Below are 18,121 nucleotides of genomic sequence, written 5' to 3' on the forward strand. Positions count from 1 at the left end.
GAGGGGGGGGGGGGGTGATCCGGGCGAATCGGGTCTGAGCGCTGCGTCTCCAAAGGCGACGCGAAACCTCAAGGCCAGACAGTCCCCACTCCAGACCTTTTTCATCCGGGCAACCGCAAGTGACGAGGCTGTCCTTAACCGCTCGCGTACTCACCTCGACATGAGTCTGCACAACTCCTGCAGCCCCATTGCCAAAACACCGGAGCCTAAAGCAGCGCTGACTGAGCAGCCCACTCAGCGTGGCTCCTCACGTCAGACCCGCCTACTGCCGCCAGACGCCTCCGGAAACAGACGGCAAGTCCTCCAGAGGGCTAGAGAGGCCCAGAGCAGGCCCTTTCCGCTGCGCCGCGCTGAGGGGCAGGGCGAGAGCAACTGCTGAGGAAATGGGCCGAGAGAGAAAGCAGGTGGGCCGGGGCGGGCCGGGGCGCGCAGGGCGGTGCCGGGGGCGGGGCGGGGGCGCGTCCAGGGCCGGGCCGGGCCGGGCCGGGGCAGGGACCGGGGGCGGGGCGACGCGGAGCCGGGGCGGGGCGACGCGGAACCAGGGCGGGGCGGGGGCCGGGGGCGGGGCGGGGGCGCGTCCAGGCCAGGCCGGGCCGGGGCGGGGGCCGGGGGAGGGGCGGGGCCGGGGGCGGGGCGACGCGGAGCCGGGGCGGGGCGACGCGGAACCAGGGCGGGGCGGGGGCCGGGGCCGAGGGCGGGGCAACGCGGAGCCGGGGCGGGGCGACGCGGAACCGGGGCGGGGCGGGGGCGCGTCCAGGGCCGGGCCGGGCCGGGGCGGGCCGGAGCTGGAGCCGGGGCGGGGGCCGGGGGAGGGGCGGGGCCGGGGCCGGGGGCGGGGCAACGCGGCGCCGGGGCGGGGCGACGCGGAACCAGGGCGGGGCGGGGGTCGGGGGCGGGGCCGGGGGCGGGACGGGGCCCAGTTGGAGGCGGAGGTCTACTGGGGGCTGAAGCTGCGGTCAGAGAGCAGAAGCGGGATGATAGGGAGCGTGGGAGGAGATTGCTCGCTAGGGGCTCTGTTGGAAAAAGCCGCTTAGTTTGATTATCGAAGGAGAGACTTTTCTGGAGCTTTCAGGTCTTTTTTAAAATTAAAAATGTAAGCTTAGGACTTCGTTAGCGGTTCAGTGGTTAAAACTGCGCAGCGAGCCACTTCAGAGGACGTAAATTTTATCCCTGGTTTGGGAACTGAGATCGCACATGCCTGCCTGTGGGGTCAAGACATTTTTGTTTTTAATTTAAAAAAATATAAACTTACTTCCTATTCTGAGAATCAAATGGATGAAATATATGTGATAAAAAGAGGACATTAATGTAATTTTTTGCTAGCCTAACATTAGCAGAACTTTCATATTAGTATTGAAATATTAATATTTCCAGTTTTTTGGAAAAGTTATAAATTCCCCACTCTTTCTTAATAACAGACAAGAACTGTCTCCTTAAGAGGTGATAGATATGTCTTCAACTGAACTAAGTTACTGTTATCAGTGAAAGCATAATTGCGCTTAGAAAGTAGCCTACTCTTGAATGAAACCAAAATTTAACTCATCCACTGTTATCCACTATAACATAGATACAGAAGATTGGCCCTCTGCGACCTGATACACCCAGATGTCCCCCAGCAAACATTTCATCACCACTGAAGCACTGATACATTTATTAAGAAGGAGAAACTCAAGGAAGAATTTCAGAGAGAGGGAATTTGAAGGAGTTAGTCTCAGCAAGTTGACATCTGTGGATATACTGTCAAGGCTTTGGTCCAAAATTACCTTTCTGCTTACCTCAAATATAATTACCAAATACTCATTGAACAGAAGTCAAACAGGGCAACAGAAAGAACTCCTGACTTCCAATTCAGTTTTTAATCAGCTGTGGGAAATTGCTATTTGCCATCACCCTCTGACATCACCTTCTTTGGGACTGAAGAAAGCCAATTCCAAAGAAAGGCAACACCAATGAATTCTCGAACTATGGCACAGTTGCACTCATCTCACATGCTAGCAAAATAATGCTCAAAATTCTCAAAGTCAGGCTTTGACAGTACTTGAACTGCGAACTTCCAAATGTTCAGGCTGGATTTAGAAAAGGCAGAGGAACCAGTAGATCAAATTGCCAACATCCACTGGATCATCGAAAAAGCAAGACAGTTCCAGAAAAATACCTACTTCTGCTGTATTGACTATGCTAAACATCTATTTCTGCTTTATTGACTATGCCAAAGCCTTTGACTGTGTGGATCACAATCAACTGTGGAAAATTCTGAAAGAGATGGGAATACCAGACCACCTGACCTGCCTCTTGAGAAATCTGTATGCAGGTCAGGAAGCAAGTTAGAACTGGACATGGAACAACAGACTGGTTCCAAACAGGAAAGGGAGTGCATCAGGGCTGTATATTGTCACCCTGCTTATTTAACTTATATGCAGAGTACATCATGAGAAATGCTGGGCTGGATGAAGCACAAGCTGGAATCAAGATTGCCGGGAGAAATACCAATAACCTCAGATATGCAGATGACACCACCCTTATGGCAGAGAGTGAAGAAGAACTAAAGAGCCTCTTGATGAAAGTGAAAGAGAAGAGTGAAAAGTTGGCTTAAAGCTCAACATTCAGAAAACTAAGATCATGGCATCTGGTCCCATCATTTTGTGGCAAATAGATGGGGAAACAGTGGACACAATGGCTGACTTTATTTTTCTGGGCTCCAAAATCACTGCAGATGGTGGCTGTAGAAATTGAAAGACACTTGCTCCTTGGAAGAAGAGCTATGACCAACCTAGACAGCATATTAAAAAGCAAAGACATTACTTTGCCAACAAAGGTCCAACTAGTCAAAGCTATGGTTTTTCCAGTAGTATGGATGTGAGAGTTGGACTATAAAGAAAGCTGAGCACTGAAGAATTGATGCTTTTGAACTGTGGTGTTGGAGAAGACTCTTGAGAGTCCCTTGGTCTGCAGGGAGATCCATCCAGTCCATCCTAAAGGAAATAAATCCTGAATATTCATTGGAAGGACTGATGCTGAAGCTGAAACTCCAATACTTTGACCACCTGATGCTCAGAGCTGACTCATTTGAAAAGACCCTGATGCTGGGAAAGATTGAGGGCAGGAGGAGAAGGGGACAACAGAGGATGAGATGGTTGGATGGCATCACCATCTCAATGGACATGAGTTTGAGTAAACTCCGGAAATTGGTGATGGACAGGGAAGACTTTCTTCCTGCAGTCCATGGAGTTGCAAAGAGTCAGACACAACTGAGTGACTGAACTGAACTCTGACATCACTGTCAGTTAGTGTGCATAAAAAATGAACAATCATTAGCGTGGTTTACTTTGAAAAGCATGGGGTTTCCCATGATAAGTCCAAAATTCAAATCTTCCCTGTGCCCCAGTTTCATGTGTGTATAATCTGTGGCTCACAGGGCCCCATGCTTAGACGGACTGTGCCTTTGCTTTAATGCTATTCTTTTAATAATTTTTGAACAAAGGAATCTGCATTTTCATTTTGCACTAAGCTCCACAAATTATGTTTTCAGTCCTGACCTGCATCTAGCACACTAAGAGTTTAATGACCTTGGACAAATTATGTAACCTAAAACCTTTTTCAGTGTTTGTATTATTTTAGACTAAGAATTCTAGTTGCTGTCAATCCACAGAATGGGAAACAAATTTGCAAATGATATATATGGTAAGGAGGTGGTATCTACAATATGTAAAGAACTGTAACAACTCAATAGTAAAAAATGACAAATAGCCTAATTTTTTAGATGGACAGCAGATTGAAAAGACACTTCTCCAAAGAAGATGTTGTTGCTTAGTCACTAAGTCATGTTCAATTCTTTGCCACCCAATGGATTGTAGCCCACCAGGCTCCTCTGTCCATGGGATTTCCCAGGCAAGAATACTGGAGTGGATTGCCATTTCCTTCTCCAGGGGATCTTCCCAATTCAGGGATTGAACCCAGGTCTCTTGCATTGCAGATAGATTCTTTACTGTTTAAGCCACAAGGGAAGACCAAAGAAGATGTACAAATGTTCAATAATCATATGACAAGGTGCTCAATATTATTGGCCATCAGGGAAATGCAAATCAAAACCATGATGAGATGTGACTTCACACCTAGTAGGATGGCTATAATTAAAAAGACAGATAATAACAGGTGTTGGTGTTGGAATTGGAATCCTAAATACCGGTGGCAATGTAAAATGCTGTGGCCATTTCAGAAAAGAAGTCTGACAGTCCCTTAAATGGTTAAACACAGAGTTACTATGAGACCTAGCAATTCCACTTCTGGATATACACCCAAGAGAAATGAAAACATAGTCCACACAAATCTTTTTGAAAGCATTATTTATAATCAACAAAAAGTTGGCCTAAGTGGTGCTTTTTTTAAGTGATATATGCCCACAATAACATATTATTTGACAATAGAAACAAATGAACTGTTGATATATGCTATACCACAGGAATGAACCTTGAAAACACTGCAAAGTGAAGAGGCCAGTCACAATAGATCACATTTTTTATGATTCCATTGATATGAGGATCTAGAACAAGCAAATATATAGAGATAGAAAGTAGACTAGTGGCTGCCTAGGGCTTAGGAGTATTCTTGCCTGGAGAATCCCAGGGACGGAGGAGCCTGGTGGGCTGCCGTCTATGGGGTCACACAGAGTCGGACACGACTGAAGCGACTTAGCAGCAGGGCTTGGGAGGAGTGGTGGGACAACTGGAGGTGATGGCTAAGTCATATGGGTTTCTTTTTGGTGTAATAAAAATATTCAAAATATGTTGTGATTTTGTTGTTGTTGTTTAGTTGCTAAGTCATGTCTGACTCTTTTTTTGAACCCATGGACTGCAACCTGCCAGCCTCCTCTGTCCATGGGATTTTCCAGGCAAGAATACTGGAGTGGGCTGCCATTTCCTTCTCCAGGAGATCTTCCTGACCCAGGGATCAAACCCGAGTCTCCTGCATCTCCTGCATTGGCAGGTGGATTTTTTACCACCGAGTTACCGTGCAAGCCCATTGTGATGGTTGCACTATACTAAAAACCATTGAATTATATAATTTAAATTGGTAAATCTGTATTATATATGAATTATATCTCAACCTTAAAAAAAAGAATTATGATTGCTCCACATCCTTATCAATATTTTGTGCTGTCAGTCTTTTTCATTTTAGTCTCCTGGTGTGTGTATAGTTTTATCTCATTGTGGTTTTCGGTTACATTTCCCCTGTAGCTCATGATATTGAGCACTTTTTCATATACTTTTTAAATTTTTCTGTAAAGTAGCAGTTTTAACTCTCTTGCTCATTTTTAAATTAGATTATCTTTTTATTAGTGCTTGATGTAATAATTATCAGTTGCTGATACAAATTACCCCAAAGTTTAGCAACTTAAAACAACAAACATTTATTATGTCTCTGATTCTGAGGCTCAGGAATCCGAGAGAGACTCAGGTGGGTGGTTCTGGCTCAGAATCTTTGCTGAGATTGCAGCCAGTTCGTTAGCTGGGGCAGTGGTCATTTGAGAGCTCTCCTCGGGCAGAAGAGCCCACTTCCAAACTCCCTCACGTGCCTGTTGGCAGCCTTCAACTCTAGCCTCAAGGTTCTGTCTTTAGGGTTTCTTGCAAAGTAGCAGCTAGCTTCTTCGAGACCAAGTGATCCAAAAGAGAGCCACCAAGACAGAAGCCACCATATCTCAGCCACCAAGACAGAAGCCACCATATCTCTTATAACCTAACCTTGGGAATGAGGTATCATCACTATTGTCTTATTCTATGGGTCACACTGACCACCCCTGGTACGGTGTGGGAGGGGACTTCACCAGCGTGTGATTACTGGGAGGCAGGGGTCATCGAGGGCTGTTTGGAGGCTGGCTACCACTCTTGAATAGTTTTTTCTTCTCTTGTTGCCAATCAGTCATCAAGGCATACCAGTGATTTCTTTGCACCCTATCTCAGATTTGCCCACTCCTCTTAACACCTCACTGCTACCGTTCTAGTACCCATATTCATGTATGTTCATTCCAGATGTAACTTCTCTCTTCTCTCTCAACCATCACATCCTTTACTGATTTTACTGTTAACAAGTCTTCTTAGGATACCCTTTTGACTTATTATTTAGTTGCTAAAAAATCTCACAGTTGTCTATTACTATGTTGTTCCAGCTTCCCAGGTGGTGTTGGTGGTAAAGAACCTGCCTGCCAACGCAAGAGACGTAAGAGAGGAGGGTTCGATCCCTGGGTTGGGAAGATCCCCTGGAGCAGGGCATGGCAATCCACTCCAGTGTTCTTGCCCGGAGAATTCCATGGACAGAGGAGCCTAGCAGGCTACAGTCCATGGGGTCCCACAGAGTTGGACATGACTGAAGAGACTTAACACACACACACGTTGTTCAACACCAGATGCAAGTGATCCCGAGCACTTGAAATGTGTCTGGTGCAACTGAGGGAATGAATTATTTTTAATTTAAATTTAACAATTGAACCAGTGACTAAAAAATTTTTTAACATTGCTTACCTTTGAGCCACATTTCTGAGTGCCCTTTGTTTTCAACTTCCTCTCTCTCTGGTCACATGGAATTTCACACACACTTGCGGTATATCTGCCTGTCTCTTGGTGCTTTGTCTAGTCACTGAGGGCCTCTAATGATCCAGATGCTGAGTTAGGTGTTGGGCCCTGCAGCCTTGGAGTGTACATGGGGCAGTGGGAGCACAGCATGGGGCCACTTGTCATAGTCTAGGAGTCAGAAAAGGCTACTCAGAAGAACTCAGGTTGTTTTGTTTTTTATTCACTTGGCTGCTTTAGATCTCAGTTGCAGCACATGGAATCCTCATTACATCATGTGAGGTCTTTCACTGTGGCCCACGGACTCTCTAATTGTGGTTCACAGGCTCAGTAGTTGTGGCACAGGCTTAACTGCTTCTTGGCATGTGGGATCTTAGTTCCCCAACCAGGGATCAAACCTACCTCCCCTACACTGAAAGGCAGATTCTTAACCGCTGGACCACCAAGGAAGTCCCTGGTTTAACTTTTTTGAGCTATAAACTGGTCACTTTAGATCCAGAGATCATGAGAATTAACAATCTATTTGGATACTGGGGATGTTCATGAGTTCCAGGATTATGTGAATTTGGTAGGCAATGATGGGTTATTTCTCAGATCATCAGCCAGTATCCATGCTCAATGTATTGATTCAAACAGCAGCTGATAAAGTTAGGAGCATGAATAAAATAAGAAATTTCAAAAACAAAGATGGTTTCTGTTAGGAAAAAAATCTGTGTATATATGCACAGAAACACTCTAGAAGAATATACACCCAAAATGTTAGCAGCAGTTATCCTTGGGTGGTAGTAGAAACAGGCGTGACTCTCTACTTCTCTGTTACAACTTATATTTTTAATTGTTTCTCTTGAGAGTAAATAATTCTTTTGCAACAAAAAGTGATTTTTAAGGACATAAAAAAACATTACACAAAACCTACCACATTTTCTTTGTAGGTAATTCCCCAAATACTTTTCGGATGAATTATCGATATGCACTGGGTTTCTAGTAAGTTGCCACCAGATGGTGATTATATCACATTAAAGATTGAAGGACATGTTTTTTCCTTAAGGTAGTGACTCCAAATCAGATTTCTTAAATCAGAGCTTTCATTTATTGCTTGATTTTGATATATTGCATGCACAATTGTGTCCTTAATAATTAAAATAAAAATTCATGCCTAACCCTTATATATGCAGCCCAAGATATAACACTGAGATTATGAAGCACTGTCTTTTCAAAAAACATAAGCCTTGGCATATGATAACAGTACAAATGTTTATTTGCATATTTCTAATAATGGACATGTTTGTAATATGTAATGTCAAATTAGCTTCATTATTTTGAAGTATGCATATTATATACCATCTTGAGGATTTCAGTTCAGCAATAAATACTTTATATTACCACTAAAACATCCCCAAATGAGTAGCTGTGTAAATTGACCTGTCCTACCAAGTTTGGTAAGTAGAGTTACAAATACTGTGATGTTAGCAAGGTCAGCCGGAAACTATGTAATCAGGAAAACCTTTTGTGATAATTATAGCCTTTAAACTCCTCGAGGTTTCCCTATAATTCCCTAGAATTTTATGCATCTGTACATAGTAATGGGCTGCCCTGGTGGCTCAGCGGTAAAGAACCCGCCTGCAATGCAGGAGCCACAGGAGATGGGAGTTCCATCCCGGGGTCAGGAAGATCCCCCTGCAGGAGGGCGTGGCAACCCACCCGAATACTCTTGCCTAGAGAATTCCTCAGGCAAGAAGCCTGGTGGGCTGCAGTGCATAGGGTAGCAAAGAGTCAGACACAACTGAAGCAACTACACACGCACACATACATAGTAATAATAATATGTAAGAAAACTAAAATTTATCTTAAAAGTATGCATATACTTTGCTCTTATGAACTTTGGATTTCTTAATATTTGTTATTCCTTTAGGGGAGGAGAAATAAAATCAAATGACTGTCAAAATCTTATGCTTTTCCACTTATATGAGAAGACTGAGTCCTTTTCAGAGTCACATTTTTATTGTTCTGGTGTTTCATTGGTGAGGTTTGAGACTATTTTTAATGCTACATTCACTTTCCCATAGATACAGAGGTAACAAAAGAGAAACTTGTGAATATCAGTATATTGTGCAGCTTCAATGCTCAGAAACCCTCCTTTGAGAGCCCTGCCTCCAAATCTTAAATTAAAAAACCAAGATAATGCATTCCATGTTATTAGTAGTAAGATCAATCAAAATTTGTAAAATTTCTGCCTGTATTTAGGAGCAAAATAGTCACTTAAAAAGATAGTGGAAGGCAAGATCACAATATTTGTTTGGTGTGTGTTTTTAAGATTCAGAGTGGGGACTTCACTGGTGATCCAATGGTTAAGAATCTGCCTGCCAATGTAGGTAGGGGACACAGTTTGATACTTTATCTGGGAAGATTCCACATGCCACGGGGCAACAAAACCTGTGTGCCACAACTATTAAACCAATGTCCTTTCCTCGAACTGCAATGAAGACCCAGCACATTTAAAAAATTTCATTTTTTAAATGAAATTAAAAAAAAAAACGATTCAGAGTGGATGAGGTAGGAAATAATATGCAGCTGATGAAAAATTCATGATAAATGGTAACATCAAAGATTTCTTTTTTTTCCCCCAAGTTTTAAGTTATGACTTCAACAACAACAAATTAGAGACCGCTGCAGCTATACTCCCATCTCCTCCTAGATCCTGGAATATGTTGAAGACAAAACCTCCATAATCGCCCAGAAGGTAAGACTATCTAAAGCGAAGACAGGGGCTTCCCTGGTCGCTCAGTGGTAAAGAATTCACCTGCCAGTGCAGGAGTCACTGGTTCTGTTGCAGGAAAGAGGACCCCTTCCAGGGCCCGACACTGGGCCCTTGTCTAAAACTCAGAAATGAATTGTCCGAGGAGACACGTGCTGACAGAGCAAGAGATTTTATTGGGAAAGGCACCCGGGGGGAGAGCAGGAGGGTGAGGGAACCCAGGAGAGCTGCTCTGCCGCCTGACTCAGTCTCGGGTTTTATGGTGATGGGATTGGTTTCCGGGTGGCCTTTGGCCAATCATTCTAATTCTGTCTTTCCTGGTGGCGCACGCATCGCTCAGCCAAGATGGATGCTAGCGAGAGGGATTCTGGGAAGTGGACGGACACGCGTCCTTTTGACCTTTCCCGAACTCTTCCGGTTGGTGGTGTCTTCTTAGATCTCTCTTCCTTATCAGGATCTCCTGTCATAAAACAGTTCATGAAATGGTTACTATGGTGCCTGGCCAGGGTGGGCGGTTCCAAGCAGTGTGTTTCCCGTAACAGTTCAATCACTTACGTGGCGGAAGATGCGACGGAGGTACTAAGTTCATGTGCCACAACTACTGAACCTGCGCTCTAGAGCCTGGGGGCCGCGGCTACTGAAACCACGTGCCCCAGAGCCAGTGATCCACGGCAAGAGAAGCCCCTGCAATGAGAAGCCGGTGCAGTGCAGTTAGAGGGTAGTCTCGGCACGAACGAACAACTCAAGAAAAGCCTGCACAGAAGTGAAGACCCAACTCAGCCAAAAATAAATAATTTTTTTTTAATTTTTTTTTTTTTTTTAAAGGGAAGACGAGCAAGAGACCAGGAACGGCAGTGGAGACATAGATGGTGACTGGGAATTAGCATCCTTTTCTCATCTTGGTGTCAAGCAATAGTCTGCAACTTTCATTAACTCATTGGTGCTCACAGAAGCATCTGCTGAACCAGATTTGTTGCTGTTTCCAAGATAAAATTTAACTATATATTCAGGTAATACATTTAACTTGTAGGGAAAAAAAAAAGAGGAAAAATGTGTGTGAAGAAAAGAACTATGTGGGGACTTGCCTGGTGGTCCAGTGACTAAGATTCTGTGCTCCCAATGCAGGGAGCCTGGGTTTGATCCCTGGTCAGGGAACTAGATCCCACATGCCACAACTAAGTTCGCATGTTGCAACAAAGACCCAAGATCCAGAGTATCTCAACTAAGACCAAGTGCAGTCAAAGAAAGAAACAAGCAAATATTAAAAAATAAAGCTGTGTGAACAATAACAGCCAAAACAGGAGCTAAGTATATGTTCTTTCTAATCTTCCAATGTGTTCTTTCCATTTATGACACTTCATTTGTAGAAATCTGAAATTAATCACAATAAGCAAACATTTCAGTAAACATTTCAGTGTCAGCATATCCCGTAGGGGAAAAACACTTTTCTTTTCATGAAAAGCACTTAGGATCAAAAGTTCAGTAACGGTAAAGACATTATGAAAGCTAAAATTATTTTTTAAGTTGTAAAGTGTTAGGATTAATAGTACAGTCTCATGTAGCCAAATATACTTGTTTCCTAATATTACCTAAGTAATGATGAACTTTATGGATCATAGAAGGAAGTTACTTAACAAAAGAGAAACACTGTATAATTTGCATATGAAAGATCTACTTGTCTCCGCTGGCCTTTCCAGTCTCTTGGCTTAAGGTTTTACCAGAATAATTAGGTAACATGAGGTATGGAGGGTGTGGTTTGGGGAAAGAATTGGATTCTGCATATTAGACATCTTAAACAAGCTTCTTAAAGTTCTATTTTTTTTTTTAAAGTTCTATTTTTGAATGCCTAAGAAGTTTAAAGAATTTTAATGCACCTTTCCATATGAAATTAGTATCATACTCATGTTTGCCATGTAATATCCAAAAGATAGATAATAAAATTAACAGTTCTAAAAGAAAAATGCTGGGCAAATGTATTTCAAAGCAAAAATCAAAAAAGGAAAAAGCAATGAGGATATAAATATTCAAAATATAAGCTAAAGAGTGTCAAGGGGTCTCCAACAAAAGTTGATTTTAGGACTTTCCATGGATAGCTAAAGTAAACAAGAAAATATTGAGGAATGTTTAACAATTGGAGGAAATGACTCATTGATAATACGCTATGCTTGCTCCAGAGGTTAACCTTTGTACTTGAACAACAGAGAATTCTACACCTATTCAGCAGGGACTGGGCTGGGCAGTTAATTTTAAAAGTGTTCAGATGAAATAAGGCAATCCAGTGTCCCTACTCTGAGCATTTTGCTCTCAGTTTCCAGCTTTTAATTCCCTTGAGACAGAGGAAAGCTCAGATCCTAAGTATCCATATATAATACTTCAAGGCTTTGACATTTATTTTGTTTCACATCTTGGAATTCAGTAAGCAGCCCTTCTATGGAAAGGTAAGTGAAAAAAAGATAATTCCCATTTTATGAAATTTAATGCATATATATGTGTGTGTGGGTGTTTGTGTGTGTAGAGTGTGAGAGAGTAAAGATAAACACTCAGGCCTGGTGAAATTCTGATAGAGATAAGCCTATGTTCCTATAGACTGGGAAGTGCCTATAAATATATCTGCATGACTTGTTCTAGAAATTAACTCTTTGCTTTTGGGGGATTTCAGCTACGTGTAGCCCTCAATCCACATTCAAAGCCACCTAGTTTATATAGTTTAGTTAATTTCACTGTAATTTAAGATAAATTCAAGGAGTTTTAAATATTCCATCAAAAATGTTAAGGGTTCTTCTTCCCCTAAATTCTTCCGTAAACCATGGATATGCTTTATTTTCATGAGAGTTGTTCAGTCTTTTCTAAGGCAAGTATAAACGATTTATATTAATTAATGATTTTGTTTTGCACTGAGTCTTCATTACAGCATGCTGGCTCCTGAGTCGTGGCTCAAGGGCTGCAGAGTGCAGGCTCAGTAGGTGAGGCATACCGGCTTTGTTTTCTACCGCAAGCGGAATCTTGACAGAGCAGGGACTGACCCCCATCCTCTGCATTGGCAAGTGGATTCTTATCCACTCCACCACCAGGAAAGTCCTATCAGTTAGTGATTTTTAAAGCAAACCAAAATAAGATTGTGTAATATGGTGCTAAAAATCTCTTAACTAAATCAATTCAAGTTTAGTTCTTGTGTGAATAATCTACATTTTTGCCTGTTTGTTAGCTACCAAACAGCCTATGGTTGAGTCATTTTTACAGATGCCTAACAGATACGATATAGGTGGCAAATGCTCCAAAACCCATTACAACCCAGCAGATTACAGTCAACACCGATTTCAAGTTTGCAACAGCTGATTTCAAGCTCTGAAGTGTGACAGTGGCAGGCATGCAACACTGATGCATGTGACAACTGGTGACCTCAATGCTAGCTTGATAGGACTGAGTGAAGGATATGACTGAGTCTAGGAGGCTATGAGCACTCCCTGCTGACACTACTCTATTGACCCTTATGCTAGAGGCCTTGGCTAACATGTCATTAAAAATCATATTTCAAAGGAATATTTAATGATATGGTGAAATGCTCATAAATGATGATCAAAGAGCAGTTTACAAAACAGTATGTTCGGTAATATTTGTGGAAATAATATATATATATACACACACACACAGAGAAAAAAGATGGAAAGTTATACTCCAAAATGTTAACAGTCACAGAATTTGGGATGGGTTTTGTTTCATTCTTTACATTTTCTGTATTTTCTCAAAGATTCCACAACTTGTCTTCATAATGCATTATTTTTATAACCAGAAAAGTAGTTACTAAATTTCATCTGAAAACACAAATATTTTGAATATTTGGAAGAAGTGAATTTTGATGAAGAGTTACCCAGTTTGCTATTAAAAATCTATGCCAGGGACTTCCCTGGTGGTTCAGTGGTTAAGAATCTGCCTTGCAATGCAAGGGTCATGGGTTCGATTTCTGGCCTGGGAACTAAGACCCCCACATGACGCGGAACAACTAAACCCACATACTGCAATTACTTAGTCTGAGTGCTGCAACTAAGATGTGATGCAGCCAAATAAATAAATACAATAAATAAAAAGCTATGACTTTGGCACAGCAATCCAGAGGTGGATGAAGATGAACAAAAACAAATAGAGGATCCAGAAATATAGCCTAGTGCATAAAAGAATTTAATACATGATCTATTTGTCATCAAAGATTTGTAGGAAAAGGATGTCTGTTCAATACTGATGTCAGGAAAATTGGCTAGATTTTTGAGCCAGGGGAAGTCAATTTAGAGCTTCCCAAAGTAAGATCTAGGGACTTCCCTGGTAGTCCAGTGGTTAAGACTTCTTCCAATGCAGGGCGTGCAGGTTTGATCCCTGGTCAGAAAGCTAAGAGCCACATGCCTCCCAGCCAAAAAAAGACAAGACAAAACAGGAGCAATATTGAAATAAATTCAATAAAGACTTAAAAAACTTACAGATTATTAAAGACTTAAATCTAAAATATCAAATAGTGAAAAATAGCAGGAGAAATAAAAGTGAATATTGATCTGATCTTTGGTTGTAAAAGGATTTTCTAGGCATAAGCATGAAGACCCATCGATTTGACTACACAAAAAAATTTTTAAATTTGTAATAATAAAAATCCATCATAACAAATTACAACAAATGTGACAAAGAGTTGCCATATGCACTATATTGTTAATTGAATTAAACAGGATAAATAGTAAGACTACAATATTACTAGTTTGTGAGCTCCATTAGGACAGAGGCATAATTGTATTGTTTATCATTTATATTCATTAGCATAATACCTAGATACAAGGAATTATATGTGGAAGCTGCTATATAACACAGTGTCGTCTTGTATTGGAGTGGATGGGAGGGGAGAGGCGGGTCTCAAAAACGAGGGGATATACATATATGTGGGCTTCCCTGCTGGCTCAGACAGTAAAGAATCTGCCTGCAATGCAGGAGACTCAGGTTTGATCCCTGGGTCAGGAAGATCCCCTGGAGAAGGGAATGGCAATCCACTTCAGTATTGTTGCCTGGAGAAATCCATGAACGTAGGTGTCTGGCAAGCTAGAGTCCATGGGGTCGCAAAACAGCAACTAATACTTTCACTTATGACTCATTCACATTGTTGTACAACAGAAACCAGTGCATCGCAAAGCAATTATCCTCCTTATAAATAATAACTAAAGAAGAAATATGTATTGAATAAGTTAAAAATGGTCAAACATGAAAATGCACCTAAAAACAGGTGGGAAGGAAGAGGATAAAAGGAAATACAAATGGCAAATAGACAAGGGAAAAAAATTCACTAATAATAAAAATGCAATTAAAACTATGATGAGAAACTAGGAAATGTGTGGGGGCGGGGGTTTGTATTTCATAATAGATGCAGTAATGAGAAAAGCAAGCTCATTCACAGCGAGGAGGGTTTTGAAGGGCAATTTGCAAAATCATATGGTTGACCATGAGATTCTAGGAATCTAACCTAGAGAAATATACTAGACACTTGATATTTATGAAGGATATATCTTCCAGACTCTTGGACTCTCCAAGTCTGTGTTTTTTAAACTGTGTTCCAAAGAGCCCTGGGATTCTGCAGGGGTGTGCTATGGTCTGGTTCAAAGATGAGAAAGAAGCTTCCCCCAAATCTATATATGACTTTTGTCTCATTTATATGGTATACTTGGTATTTAAGAATATTTTCTTACAGATTCCACTGAAAACATCAAATTTTAACACCACCATACTGTAGTGTATGATGTCTTCAATAAAATGCAACGGAGTGTTTCTTTCTTTTTTTTTTTTCCGGAGTGTTTCTTCTCAAAAAAAACATCTGGAGAAGTGGGGAACAATAGTCAGAGTGTTACATTCCCAAACACTGGCCTCACAGTAATTCAACTTCCTGCTTCAGGAAACTTGTAAATCATTCTATAATTACCTTGACAATACTTGAAAGCTCAGATGTAAAATATCATGCATACAAAACAAAAGATTTGTGTTTCATGGTATTCACCAATGTTTTTTAATCCATCAGTCTGTCTTAACAGGAACCAACTTCCACTTAGATGCTTCAACAGAAGAGATTTTATGGAGCTGACTATTTACAGAAACTGAGGGTTAGGTTCAGGGTTGGGTGAAGGGAGACAACTCAACGTGAAGGTACTCAAATCCTGCAACAGTAAGAAGCTGTTAGCACTGCTAGGACTGAAGGGATAAGGCTGTTTTTAGTTGCTAAGTCACGTCTGATTCTTTTGTGACCCCATGGACTGTAAACTGACAGACTCCTCTGTACCTGAGATTTCCCAAGCAAGAATACTGGAGTGAGTTGCCATTTTCTTCTCCAGGGAAATCTTCTTGACCCAGGAATTAAGCCCACATCTCTAGCATTGGCAGGCAGATTCTTTACCACTGAGCCATGAGGGAAGCCCAAGGGGTAAGTGGGGATAAGTGTGTGATGAGGGATAAGTGTGAGTGTGTGCTCAGTTGTGCCAGACTCTTTGCAAACCCATGGACTGTACCCAGGTTCTTCCGTCCATGGAATTTTCCAGGCAAGAATACTGGAGTGGGTCGCCATTTCCTACTCTAGGGGATCTTCCCAACCGAGGGGCTGAACCCGTGTCTATTGCATCTCCTGCACTGGCAGGCAGATTCGTTTACCACTGCGCCATCTGGGAAGCCCCAAGGGATAAGAGGAGGAGATCAAATTAGCACAGTGGTAGGAAAAGAAATGCAAAAAGGCAAAATGGTTGTCTGAGGAGGCCTTACAAATAGCTGTGAAAAGAAGAGAAGTGAAAAGCAAAGGAGAGAAGGAAAGATACTCCCATTTGAATGCAGAGTTCAAAAGAATAGCAAGGAGAGATAAGAAAGCCTTTCTCAGGGGAGGAGCCAAGATGGCGGAGGAATAGGATGGGGAGACCACCTTCTCCCCTACAAATTCATCGAACAATTGAACGCTGAGCAAACTTCACAAAACAACTTCTGATCGCTAGCTGAGGACATCAGGTGCCCAGAAAAGCAGCCCATTGTCTTTGAAATGAGGTAGGACAAAATATAAAAGATGAAAAGAGAGACAAAAGAGCTAGGGACAGAGACCCGTCCCGGGAAGGGAGTCTTAATAGAGGAAGTTTTCAAACACCAGGAAACCCTCGCACTGGTGGGTCTGGGGGAAGTTTTTGAATCTCGGAGGCCAACCTAACTGGGAGGAAAAAGAAATAAAACCCACAGATTACGTGCCTAAAAGCAACTCCCAGCAGAAAAGTACCCCAGACGCCCGCATCCGCCACCAGCAAGTGGGGGCGGAACGGAGAGGAGCGGGCGGCATCGCTTAGGGTAAGGACCGGGCCTGAGTGCCCTGAGGGCAATCAGAGGGAGCTTTTGTGAAAGCCTTCCTCAGTTATCAATGCAAAGAAATAGAGGAAAACAAGAGAATGGGAAAGACTAGAGATCTCCTCAAGAAAATTAGAGATACCAAGGGAACATTTCACACAAAGATGGGCTCAATGAAGGACAGAAATGGTATGGACCTAACAGAAGCAGAAGATATTAAGAAGAGGTGGCAAGAATACACAGAAGAACTGTACAAAAAAGATCTTCATGACCCAGATAATCACTATGGTGTGATCACTCACCTAGAGCCAGACATCCTGGAATGTGAAGTCAGGTGGGCCTTAGAAAGCATCATTACGAACAAAGCTAGTGGAGGTGATGGAATTCCAGTTGAGCTATTTCAAATCCTGAAAGATGACGCTGTGAAAGTGCTGCACTCAATATGCTAGCAAATCTGGAAAACTTAGCAGTGGCCAGAGGACTGGAAAAGTTCAGTTTTCATCCCAATCCCAAAGAAAGGCAATGCCAAAGAATGCTCAAACTACCGCACAATTGCACTCATCTCACACGCTAGTAAAGTAATGCTCAAAATTCTCCAAGCCAGGCTTCAACAGTACGTGAACCGTGAACTTCCAGATGTTCAAGCTGCTTTTAGAAGAGGCAGAGGAACCAGAGATCAAATTGCCAACATCCGCTGGATCATCGAAAAAGCAAGACAGTTCCAGAAAACCATCTATTTCTGCTTTATTGACTATGCCAAAGCCTTTGACTGTGTGGATCACAATCAACTGTGGAAAATTTTGAAAGAGATGGGAATACCAGACCATCTGACCTGCCTCTTGAGAAACCTGTATGCAGGTCAGGCAGCAACAGTTAGAACTGGACATGGAACAACAGACTGGTTCCAAATAGGAAAAGGAGTACGTCAAGGCTGTATATTGTCACCTTGCTTATTTAACTTCTATGCAGAGTACATCATGAGAAACACTGGGCTGGAAGAAGCACAAGCTGGAATCAAGATTGCCAGGAGAAATATCAATAACCTCAGATATGCAGATGACACCACCCTTATGGCAGAGAGTGAAGAGGAACTAAAAAGCCTCTTGATCAACTTTCAGAAAACTAAGATCATGGCATCTGGTCCCATCACTTCATGGGAAATAGATGGAGAAACAGTGGAAGCAGTGTCAGACTTTATTTTGGGGGGCTCCAAAATCACTGCAAGTGGTGATTACAGCCATGAAATTAAAAGATGCTTACTCCTTGGAAGGAAAGTTATGACCAACCTAGACAGCATATTAAAAAGCAGAGACATTACTTTGCCAACAAAGGTCCATCTAGTCAAGGCTATGGTTTTTCCAGTGGTCATGTATGGATGTGAGAGTTGGAGTGTGAAGAAAGCTGAGTGCCAAAAAGTTGATGCTTTTGAACTGTGGTGTTGGAGAAGGCTCTTGAGAGTCCCATGGACTGC

General features: G+C 42.3%; 2 protein-coding genes and 1 long non-coding RNA gene across 5 annotated transcripts in view; 2 read left to right on the forward strand and 1 right to left on the reverse strand.

Moving 5' to 3' along the window:
• The window catches only part of HIBCH (3-hydroxyisobutyryl-CoA hydrolase), a 113,729-nt gene extending 113,444 nt beyond the window's left edge, over positions 1–285 (reverse strand). For all 3 annotated transcript variants that reach the window (XM_065931941.1, XM_065931940.1, XM_065931938.1), the window contains exon 1: positions 155–285. In XM_065931941.1, the coding sequence (XP_065788013.1) occupies positions 155–189 (35 nt within the window). In that variant the 5' untranslated portion in view covers positions 190–285. The remainder of the gene's footprint in view (positions 1–154) is intronic.
• Positions 280–11,405, forward strand: LOC136165477 (uncharacterized). The gene is made up of 3 exons (XR_010662522.1): positions 280–404; positions 9,192–9,303; positions 10,144–11,405. It is a non-coding gene; the product is annotated as an uncharacterized lncRNA (long non-coding RNA).
• A 180-nt stretch (positions 11,406–11,585) lies between these two features.
• The window catches only part of INPP1 (inositol polyphosphate-1-phosphatase), a 37,680-nt gene continuing 31,144 nt past the window's right edge, over positions 11,586–18,121 (forward strand). The window contains exon 1 of the mRNA XM_065931936.1: positions 11,586–11,756. The gene's annotated coding sequence lies outside the window, so the exon portion shown is untranslated. The remainder of the gene's footprint in view (positions 11,757–18,121) is intronic.

Source organism: Muntiacus reevesi, chromosome 3 (assembly GCF_963930625.1).
Source record: "Muntiacus reevesi chromosome 3, mMunRee1.1, whole genome shotgun sequence".
Classification (NCBI taxonomy): domain Eukaryota; kingdom Metazoa; phylum Chordata; class Mammalia; order Artiodactyla; family Cervidae; genus Muntiacus; species Muntiacus reevesi.